The following is an 11,488-nucleotide window of genomic DNA, read 5'->3' as shown; positions in this document are numbered from 1 at the left end:
AAAACTATTAAATGTCAACAAGATTTGATTTAGATGAGTTAATTTAGATAGCTTCAACATTTTTTTGTCACGTTTTTAATAGATGTTTAATATTTATAACACACGCACACACACACATATATATATATATACATATATATAACATTCTTTTATATTAATAATGAGATGTGTTTATTTTTTTTTAAACTATCTCTTTTATTTTAATGTTTCGTCTTTATTGAAAAAAAAAATTCTGAATCTTTCCTATTTCTTCGCCCCCAACCAAATTTTTGGCTCCGTCCCTGGATGGAAGAGGTGTTTGATAAATAAATGTTTGTTGAATGTTGATTAGCTTAGTAAGTTTGATTAGTTAATATCATTAGCTAATTGTAGAAAAGTGTTTGGTAAATTAACTGTTAGCTAATAGTGAATTAAATGTTTAATAACTTTCTCAAAAAAACTAATCAAATAAATTGTTTTGAGCAACTTTTTAAATTTTTAAACAATAAATTGTTACAAAAAAAAAAATTAATTAATTCAACAACTAATATAAGTTAAAATTAAATTTAGTTACGTGCAATGGCATACCTGATCAGCCGGGAGCTAAAGCTTTTATGATTTAAGTTGCCGATCGGACCCATTTCCTTTCCGCAAAGTTTCTCTCCACAAACAAAAAGCCTTTATTTCTTTTGTTTTTTCCCTCCTCTGATCTTTTCATTTTCCCGATACGACTTGAAATTTCTTTCCGGCGAAGTAGTTCGGAATGGAGAAACCAGCTCCAAATTCCAACTCCAATTCACATTCCGGCCACCATTACTACCAGAAGAATCACCGGAAGCAGAGCAGCCATGTCTCCATGTCCGATAACGACTCAACAGCTAGTCCGATCGACATGTTCCACTCGCCCTTACGCTACGAAGAACAGTTGCAGCAGGAATCAAACTCCAAGTCTCCTACCTCTAAGGCCATTATCGCCGTCGACAAGTTCTACTCCCCTCAACGATCCCCTAGCAAGCTGTCGTCGGAGCACCTCAGCTCGGCGCCGAAACCGCCGCCGCCGCCGCCGCATCTCGAGCACCGCTCTTCCTCCAAGGTTTACCGCAACCGATCATCCGTGGAGGAAGCGATCACCAAGGTGGAGCATGTCGGCCGCCGCGCTGACGTGGAGGAGGGCGAGATTGGAGGTGAGTGGAGATCCGAGTCGTCCGCCGATTCCACACCGCGGCATATCATGGTTAGTAAAGCGGCGTTAGGGTTTAGGGTTTGCGAAGTGATATTTTGCTTGATTTCGTTCTCTGTCATGGCTGCTGATAAAACTCAAGGCTGGAGTGGCGACTCTTGGGATCGATACAAAGAGTACAGGTTTTTAATTTCCTATTCCTTTTTTTCTTTTTACTTTATTTATTAGTTTCTCTAATTTTTTCCTGGTCAAATTAGTTGATACTATTTTCTTTTTTTTGTTTTAATTTTTGCCCAAGAGACTGTTTTGGTATATAGTCTATATTCAATTTTATATGATTCCTACGAAATAGTACATTATACTAGAGAAATTTGTAATTATGTCCCTCCATAATATGCCAACTATTAATGTTACTTCTGAATTATTAGTAATGTTAATATTGCCCCTCAATTTTCAAAAAGGTATATATATTGTTCCTCCCGTAGTGTAAATGTTACCCTTCAATTTTTCTCCGTACGGTATGGGAGGGGTAATATATGTATCATTTTAAAAATTTATGGACAACATTTACACCACTAATAATTAAAGAGACGTATTATGGAGATGCATAAATTACAATTTTCCCTTATACTATATTTTAAATTTAAAAAGAATAGTAAATCAACAGGACAGTTAGAACAAATAATCAACACAATTATTTAATACCGAGTATTATTTACACATTTTATCATTTTTCAAAATTGGTTATACAGCCTGAAGTTGTAAGGTATTATGAAAATTTTCCGATGAATGCAACTAACCTACAAACTAGAGATTATATTCATCAATATTGTTGTGCTAATTTTTTTATTTTTTTTGTCTAATAGTATAAGTTTTTTCATAGATAAAGAGTTTTAGGTTGAATCTCCCATCTCATTTCCTTGAAATGTACCCAAAAATTATTGTGCAAAATTTCTGTTGAAAATAGTGAGCATTTGTAAGGAATTGGGAGAGTAATTCCAAATACAGCACTTGAAAGAGTCGCTTAAGTCCAAATAGGATTGGGTTAGGCTCAACTCCAGTCCCCAGCTAAACCAGTCATGTCCTATAAGATACTGGTACCGGTGCAATATGAACAAAAAAAACACACACTTGTCTTGGTCCATTTCACCTTGGCATCATGTAGTGTTTATTTTGAGGGTGTTGTCACTAACTGTTTGGGTTAGTGAGTTTGACTGGTTGATAACATTAGCTGATTGCCATGTTTCTTGAATGGTAGGGGAAGTGACATTATAATTATTCTTTGGTATTTTTCACTTCTTTTGTGACTTGGTCCCCTCATTTAGTTTTTGTGTGTTTTTAACTCACTTTGTTTGGGTACAGGTATTGCCTAGCATTGAATGTCATCGGATTTGTATATTCTGGATTCCAAGGATTTAATTTATCCTACTTGTTGGCTACAAACTCCAGCTCTTCTGGTCTGCGTCATCAGTTCAATTTTGTGATGGATCAGGCAAGTTTGCTTTTATTTTTACTGTAGAAAAGACGGAAAAAAAACACTACCATGGCTATTTTGCAAGAACAAAGGACTGAGACCTAGCATGAAGTTGGTACATGGCATATTAATGAGTTGATATGCCTCTTTTGATAATTAACTGATTGGGACCATGGGGGGCAAATTATTTTGTGGACTCGGGTCCAAAGATACACAATTTATATACTAAATGTTCACAACTTGTGATGACTCTGTATTGTATTCACAAATTTTCAAAACTTAGAAACACAATTTATGTTCTAAATGTTCACAATTCCAATACTAAAAATACACAATTTAGGACCAGAGTCCACCTTGCAAGGTGAACCCTGGACCATGGTATAACAACTGGAACATGGGGTCATTGGGCTGTATTATTTTGCAGTATCTAGTACTGCAATTTGTGTCCATGTATAATTACTGCCCCAAGAATATATTCCCAAAGGCTGTATATAAATGGGTATCTCGGAAATTGATAGATGCCCTAAGCTGCAGACAATTTCATTTCAAATCACCCTTGAGTTTCTAATAATCAACCCAAATTTCACCATTTTTAGAAGGTTAACCTTAACATGAAATGAATTATGATACCTTCATAAAACTGAAAGCTAATTGTGCCATGGCCCCCCTATCTTTCCCATTGATTCTAGAGCATCTAAAGTAGAGGGGTGGTTCAAAAACTTTCTTTACACTACAGCACTCACTGTATTGCCAGATTTCTCATACATGCCAGTGGAAATAATGCATCTCACTTTGTTATATTGGACATGCAGATTTTGGCATACCTTTTGATGTCAGCATCATCATCTGCTGCAACAAGGGTAGATGACTGGATATCAAACTGGGGAAAAGATGACTTCACACAAATGGCGAGCGCATCCATTGCGATGTCATTCCTGGCTTTTGTTGCCTTTGCCTTCAGCTCTCTTGCATCCGGTTACTGCCTCTGTAACCGCAACACTTCTTGATCTTTGAATCAATCGCCATCCATATTATACTCGGGTGTTTTCAAGAAACCGCTGCAAATTCTTACTAGCCCCTAGCACATTCTGAGGTTGTACAGATGTAATAGGATAAGAATAACATTTTCCCTATATCAAAAAGCTCCCCCTTTGAATATTCTCATTACCACCCTCTTTGGGCACTCTAACTTATACTTGCAAACTGCAAAGCCCTATTTATCCCTTCCCTCCTCATATACTAATTCAACTTAGCTTCAATCTCATCCTAATTACAGAACTATAAAATCCTCTCAATCGGTGGCTTTAATATTGATCATTAAACATATTAGACGCACAAAGTTTATAATAAAAAGTTTTCCAATAGGGTATATATTCATTAATTTAAATTGATTGAAATTATAGGAAAGTTTACATTAGCAAAATGTCTGGTTGCAAAATGCATTCCAGCAGTGTTTCGGTTATTCTGTAATGATGGAGCCATACCATAAAGGGCATAAAGAAAAGCCTTCAGAACAGGTCTTCTTCACAAATGGAATTGAGTGATGTGACCAACAGCATCATAGCAACAAGAGGAAATAGTCACCCTCCCAAAATGACCATTAGCCAGTGTCTTTTCTTGTGATCTTACGGCGCAGCAGGTTCCTGTCCTCTAGCCTTACCAAAAACCGATCTGCATTTGGCAGATTCCATGACCAAAATCAAGATGTCAGCAAATTCATACTTCCAAAAAAGGAACTGAGGTTAAATATATATTACAAGGCTACTTAGCAATTCAACCTAAATTTGCTAGTGTTCACAAAAATACCGTAGACTTAGGAATTAGGATTTTTACATCTCAATTAAGAACCTGCACCGTAAGATAAGAACTCAAGACTTTACACTTAACTTTTGTACACTGGCAGAAGTGTGAAAATTACCATCCCCAGGGAAGCAAGAGAAAGAACCATATGTAAGTTTTCCATGGAATGTTTTACCAGAAAAGCATATCCAATCCAAACAGTAAGATATAACCAGTGACGGAAACATATTTTTGAAATCAAATACAAAAACTACACAAACTGTAGTGAGATTAGCAGTTCAAAGATTGAAAATATTATAACAAATAGCCACTTACCCGCATGTCGAGCATTGAGGCTGATGCTTGCAGAAAATGGATAAACAAACAGAGCATATATAGCCCATGTCAATTGTATTTTTGTGGCAAAAGCACCTGAATTGTTTTGTAAAGTTGACAGAATCAGAAGCCATAGTGGAATAATATTAATGGTCAAATATTGGAATTCAACTCATGGGCAAGTGTTTTTAAAAAAAAATTATAAGAACAAAGAAATAAAAACTAAAATGAACTAAACAAACAGTATGTAAGTATGAGAGGTGGCATGATGTTGGGATTTTATACTTCTACTTTTCCCTAAAATTAAGCTTCATAGGAACCATGAAAAGAAAAATGCAAAAACATTTATCATTGACGATAATTAGAATTGTGTAACATGAAGAAAAGAAAGAATGAGAATACCAGCAACAATAAGAAAATGAATGTTTACTTGATTCAATATCTCCAATTCACAATATTAGGGTGCCAATTTCAGTATAAGATATAGGAAGGAATATCATATCCATTATATGAGCTAACAACTTCATCCTACTACTTCATGTACCCAAAAAAGAAAAGAATCATATTAGTTAACAACTTACGAAGCACGGAAGTCAACTCCCACAGGCCTGGGAAGATGTAAAAAGGCACGAGAATGCAAATCAGTAGCAAACACAGTCTGCATGTTGTAACAATTAGTAATTAGAAATTTCATGATATAGATTACATGTTAATGTATTCACTATCACAACACAATACATTTACCCATCAAAAAAGTAGAAACATATTGAAAAGATAAATTTATGGTATTTGACAAAATAGATCTGAATAATATTAACCACAAGCTCAGCAAACACAATATTCAGGTGTCAAATGCCTAAAACATCCACATGATATTAAAATTAAAATCAATAACTGATGTTATCAAATCAAGAAGAGAATTTACCGAAAGATATTGAAACAGTCCATCTAATATTTGGGGCTTCAAATATACACCATTAGTTATGTATGAAGCCTGTTAACCAATATAGATAATAATTAGTAAGACCAACAAAGAAATTTCGTGAGAAGATGCAGGGTGGCACTTGCAATATGTAAATGTAAATACCTGCTGCAAGAAAGCTGAATGCTGGGCTCCTATAGCACATGAATCTATTGGTACCTGCAAATGTATTATACTAAAACTAGTAAATATATCATCACATTGCTGAAGCAGATTTTGCTACTATTCCAACCTGCCTCCCCGCTCCTCCCTCCCCCAACACATACACAAGAACCCCAACTCAAGAAGATGTTGTATCATTGCAATCAGACAGCAAGTTACAAGCAATTTGTGCCTAAATCCAATAGGTCCTGATTCATTTTGAATTTCTAGTCCCATTCATTTGAATAATTGAATGTAATTTATTTTGAATTTTGAACTGTGACTGGATATATAGTTCACTTAAGACTGCTTATGTTATTCATTCGAACTCCAACTGCATACATTCTCTATTTAGTAATTGAATAATTCCTTTTAAGAGCAAATTCTACTTTGAGCTCTGGTGCTTAGACCAGTATTCCCCCATGCACACATAGTATGAATAGCAGACAAACATCAAGAATGTCCAAATGAGCAATTAAATGTTAAGAAGCACTGACTTAATTGTTCACAATAGAAAAAATAATAAAATTCCACAATAGTCAACTTAAATGTTCAAAAACAGTGACTGAATTTTTCACTACGGTTATCTTGAGAATATTTGAAAACAACAAAGGAAATGTTCATGTGAATATGTAACACCCTTAGATGGTCAGGTGGTGTACTGCCTTTTCACTTTAAGTGTTCTTAACAAACCCCTTAAGGTGACAGGCAAAGCTCATACTCCCATAGTAGTCAAGCAGACTACTATCCAATAATTCCCCACCCACCCACTGTCATGTGGTATAAATAAAACGTAATATGTTGAATAAAAATCTCTGACATGCCTTCTACTAGAAATGAACTTAGAAGCATCATAACATCAGGACTCAAGGCATAAACAAACAAAAAAACAAAACAAAAGCTTTCATAATATCATATCAGTGTTCTTTGCCTTCAACGGGAACTTATAGCTCGAAGAAAAACAAAAACAATCAATTTACCATTGAACGTTGAGCAGAGAAAATTGAATTCATGATGGCCACGTATCTGCAGAGAATACAATTTTAAGCATAAACCTGAATTGTGATTTGTGAAAAGTTTTTACTGCTCAAAAGACCATAAAGCACATACTGTCCAGGCCCATCCGGAGATCCATGAAGACACAATATCTGCCATCAGCGAAACTAGCTTTTCAGAAGAAATTTTTATCCAATAAATCAGGAGCAGATTTAAAGCAGGTGGAAATCCACAAGACAAATCAAGCCTGTACATTTTACATCTGATGAAGATAATATCCACCAATTATTTTACTTAGCGTACTGCTAACAGTAACATAAAAATATTTGGTGACACCATGTGAACAAATTACCCATATAATACATGTTTCATGAACATTTCAAATCTATAAAAATATAAGCAAATATATGAGTAACAAGAAAGGCTAGTTGCATGGAAATTTCGGTTGACATATAGTTGGGACACTGTTTCTTGATTATACCTTGTATTGCAGAGGTCAATTAGAAAGATAATTAATGATTGTAGAATATTAAATACATTTACAACCAGAACACACATTAATGCAAATAGGTTATACCCAAAAAAAAAACTCTTTTTCATTCTGTTTTTTTCATCTTTTAAGTTAGTAGTGTTTGTTTGGTGGAGGTACTTAACTAATGACTTGAAAAGAAATGACTTGCATAATGGATACATGCAGCATATCCTCATAACCAAATCACGTTTCCATCTAAGAAAATTATATTAACATGCAAATGCCATTAACTTCAAATTCCTCCAAGGACATGAAAACATACCCGCGGTTGTGGATGGAGTGGCCCTGAACGAAACACCCTTTGTATATCTAAACATCCACACAGGTCAAGTCCAACAATCTCAAAACATACATATTCAGACATTCATTCATTCATGCATGCATACATACTAAAAATATGTAAAAGAGTGTTGTCTAATAAAGAACTCATTAAACTCAATTGCAGCGGATACAGCAGAGAGCCATAGAAAGTGACCCAGAGAGAAGCGAAGACCCAACTCCATCAACCGAATCTTCTTGACTCAATGATTCATCCTTGTCCACAAACTCCTCCAATTTCTCCAACATGCACTCTGCCCTCTGATTTGAGGAGTCAGAGGAATCAAATATATAGTCACATGAGTTGTGCCCAGTGGCTATCACAACCACTTGGTTAAGCTGGCTCAGTAATAATATTGAATTCAAAAATGATATAACCTACAACATTTTTTCCAAAAGTAGAATATAGTTACTGATTTGTGCCAACATATTTTAGCAAAACAAAATAAGGGTTTTCAATGTGATATGGTTACATGAGATAGGAATTTAGAGAATGTGAAGGAATCATTATTCTTCATTGAGCTCCAGAAGAAAGGATTGGTGTCAATCAGCACCATCAATAAGCTTACATCATCTGGTAATTTTCATGCAAAGAAAACAAATTAATACAGGGAATGAATTTGGATAATGTTATTGTAGCTGCAGGCACTATGGAGTATACTTGCAACAGATATGTAAAGTAAGAAATAAAGAGATAAGGCAGGCCTGTGTAAAGCTTTGATGATGCTGGAGCCATAGCCACTGGTTGATCAGGTAGAGATTATGGCAAATGGGAAATAGACAAGCTCCAAAGCAGTGATGCTGAAAGTAGAGACTGGAGACCAGAGGGTCCAATGGAGATGATGAATGCTAGGATGAATGATTCGTTTGTTTGTTTTTCCTGGATTCTCTTCTATCTTTTATCTAGGCATGAGCACAGACAATGCACAAAATTTCAATTCCAATGGATCAGAAAAGTGTGTTCATTGTAATTAAACATGTACGTATGACGAGAAAAACAGAAATAAAAGGACGAAGGAACAAAATAGGCCTAATATGCTAGAAAGCAAAGTAGGAGTCAATTATTAACCTTGCCTCAATTTCAATACATAAATACATTTCTTTTTTATTAGGAAAAAAAAAAAAAAAAAAAAAAAAAAAAAAAGGAAGACATTTTGGGGGGGTTGCATGAAATGATATTTTAAAAAAAAAAAACAAAACAAAGTAACTGATTTCTTTTGAAAATAAATTCAACTTGCAAACCACAAAGCCTCTAAAGTCTAAACCTTTGGGACAGAAGAAAACCAGTTCACAATGCCCCACTTGCCATTGTCACTTAAAAACCTTACTTTGTCATCATGTGGAGTTATTCTAGTAAACTGAGTGAAAAGAAATCCCCAAAATCAACTCAGAAATCCCACTTAAAAATGGGCAAATTCTGTTAAGCACTGTGCCACTGCCAAGCTTTTGTAAGTTATTTTTTTTCTTCTTTTTTTTACAAAGCAATATATATTCTCTTAAATTTATTTCATAATGCTTGAGAGAACACAAAAATGCAAATAATCACAGTGGACAGAAAATTTTAATACCTAATTTACTAATACTTATAAAGTGAAAGATTTCACAATTTTCATGCATTCAACCATATACTATATACTGCATTCACAGTTCCTTATATATAATTATATGTACACTTCAATCATATACTATATACTGCAATGTTCCTTAACTAATTACGAATTAGTAATTACCTCATCGTCGGGCTGCCTAGCATCGAAGCCCGAAGGGTGCACTGGAGCTGCCGAGCAGTGCTCGTCTAAGGCAGCAGCCAAGGCGCCGAGCAGACGGAGCAGTGTTCGTCGAAGGACCTTGAAGAGTAGTCGCCGTTTCAACCGTCGCGTGTCGCAGAGAGCCACAGACCGGAGAGTGGAGAATCGGAGACGGCGAGACGCAACAGATGATCAGAGCGGCAGGCTTCGGCCTTCGGTCTTCGCAGAGAGGCTGAGGGAGAGTAGTCGCCGAGAGTGAGACAGTGCAGTGCTCCGGTTAGGGATTGAGGACGGAGCTGAGAGTCTGAGACCTGAGAAAATTGAACAAATACCAATTGAGAAAATTACCGATTTGGTCCCTCGACTATGAGGATTTCACCAATTTGGTCCTCGACTACCAAAATTACACAATTTGATCCTCGACTATGACATTTTTACCTGATTTGGTCCTACGTGTTATTTGCAGGTCAAACCTAAAGGGAAATTTTGGAATTTTAAAAAGGTATCTTCCTTCTTCTTCCCTAAATCTAAGTCGTTTGTTTTATATAGATAGGTTATTTGTTTTCGATAGCCGTCGCAACTTCAATATGCAACCAAAGTGCCGTGAATCATCTTCATCTACCTATAATAATCGAATGATGTTCAAAAATTTGTTGCCTTGTACCAACATCATTTTCATCCAGCTATAAGCATCTCCATTTTCGAACATCATTCGATTCTTATAGTTGGATGAAGATGATTCACTGCACTTTGGTTGCATATTGAAGTTGCGACTGCTATCGAAAACAAATAACCTATCTATATAAAACAAACGACTTATATTTAGGGAAGAAGAAGGAAGATACTTAGCTTTTTTAAAATCCCAAAATTACCTTTTAGGTTTGACCTGCAAATAACATTTAGGACCAAATCAGGTAAAAATGTCATAGTCGGGGACCAAATTGAGTAATTTTGATAGTCGAGGACCAAATTGGTGAAATCCTCATAGTCGAGGGACCAAATCGGTAATTTTCTCAATACCAATTTTGGTTACACTAGCAAAATGATCATTTTGATCCATATATTTAAAAGGGAAAATAGCGATTTTGGTCCTAGTTATAATGGTGGTGACGACTCAATCCTTGAATTATATCCGTATCTTTTTTTAGTCCCTGAGCTATGAGCGAAGTGACGCATTTGGTATAAAAAAATTTAAAAAAATTTAAAATTTTAGGAGTAAAGTAAGAAATTCACATTTTATTGAATTTCTTATATTGAAACCATTTTTGCATCATTATTTTCAACTTCATATTCGTGTATTGTTTTTATTTATATATATTGGTGTATTGTTTAATTTATACTCTGTTTTTTTTTAATGTTAAAATTGGAATCAAGAAATAAAATTATTAATTTCAGTATAAGCCATAATGGTGTGTTTTCGCTGAGCACACCTAACAAACAAATAAAAGTAATTTAATATTTGCAAGATTCATTAAATTGTAATGCAATCCATTGTGTAGAGTATAACAAAGTACTCGTTTGGTTCGCGAAAAATATTTTAAGGCAAGTGAAATTGGCATTCCATGGAAAAACAATTAATAGGAAGATAAGTTTCATTGTTTGGTTGGTGGAAAAAGAATTACTGGGAATATTAATTCTATTGTTTGATTATATTTGGAATTGTAAGGAATAATGAGTATAAAGATCTATATGCCCCTACAAATTAATAAAAGTAATATAATTAAAAAAAAAAAAAAAGCAAGGATAAAATAGGCAATCTACACTTTTTCTTCCCATCTTCCATGGAAAACAAAATTCTTGGTCCAACCAAGGATTTTGTTTTCCTCAAATTTGATGAATTCATTTTCTAATGGAAAATAAATTCCATGAACCAAACACTAGAAAACAACATTTTCCTTCACTTTTTGGAAAACATTTTCCATGAACCAAACATCCCCTAAGTCTAAAGATGTGTGCAAGATGGAAAAGGAGGGAGCAAAAGTGCAACAAATATGAGAAAACTTGTAGGGGGTGTTCGACTCAC

General features: G+C 34.9%; 2 protein-coding genes and 1 long non-coding RNA gene across 4 annotated transcripts; 1 reads left to right on the top strand and 2 right to left on the bottom strand.

Moving 5' to 3' along the window:
• Nucleotides 1-580: 580 nt before the first annotated feature.
• LOC109150874 (CASP-like protein 4A3) lies at nt 581-3,797 on the top strand. 2 transcript variants are annotated; one of them, XM_019298860.1, is made up of 4 exons: nt 581-1,100; nt 1,158-1,341; nt 2,522-2,651; nt 3,446-3,797. In XM_019298860.1, the coding sequence occupies exons 1-4, from the start codon at nt 743-745 to the stop codon at nt 3,638-3,640; spliced, it is 867 nt and encodes a 288-aa protein (XP_019154405.1). In that variant the 5' UTR covers nt 581-742; the 3' UTR covers nt 3,641-3,797. The 2 variants fall into 2 exon arrangements, with proteins under 2 accessions (XP_019154405.1, XP_019154402.1); XM_019298857.1 differs by having other exon boundaries at nt 582-1,341.
• LOC109150876 lies at nt 1,417-2,189 on the bottom strand. Its single transcript, XR_002049240.1, has 2 exons — nt 1,776-2,189; nt 1,417-1,520 (listed from the first exon to the last, which is right to left on the bottom strand). It is a non-coding gene; the product is annotated as an uncharacterized LOC109150876 (long non-coding RNA).
• Nucleotides 3,798-3,991: 194 nt separating the features above from the next.
• LOC109150875 (RNA polymerase II transcription factor B subunit 4) lies at nt 3,992-9,654 on the bottom strand. Its single transcript, XM_019298861.1, has 12 exons — nt 9,448-9,654; nt 8,423-8,620; nt 8,191-8,291; nt 7,852-8,095; nt 7,662-7,708; nt 6,982-7,019; nt 6,852-6,897; nt 5,836-5,889; nt 5,674-5,742; nt 5,330-5,406; nt 4,749-4,844; nt 3,992-4,304 (listed from the first exon to the last, which is right to left on the bottom strand). The coding sequence occupies exons 2-12, from the start codon at nt 8,451-8,453 to the stop codon at nt 4,259-4,261; spliced, it is 849 nt and encodes a 282-aa protein (XP_019154406.1). The 5' UTR covers nt 8,454-8,620; nt 9,448-9,654; the 3' UTR covers nt 3,992-4,258.
• Nucleotides 9,655-11,488: the final 1,834 nt, after the last annotated feature.

This window comes from Ipomoea nil, unplaced genomic scaffold (genome assembly GCF_001879475.1).
Source record: "Ipomoea nil cultivar Tokyo-kokei standard unplaced genomic scaffold, Asagao_1.1 scaffold2280, whole genome shotgun sequence".
Lineage (NCBI taxonomy): Eukaryota > Viridiplantae > Streptophyta > Magnoliopsida > Solanales > Convolvulaceae > Ipomoea > Ipomoea nil.
Note: the sequence above shows the minus strand (reverse complement) of the source record. Positions and strands in the feature narration are given on the sequence as shown.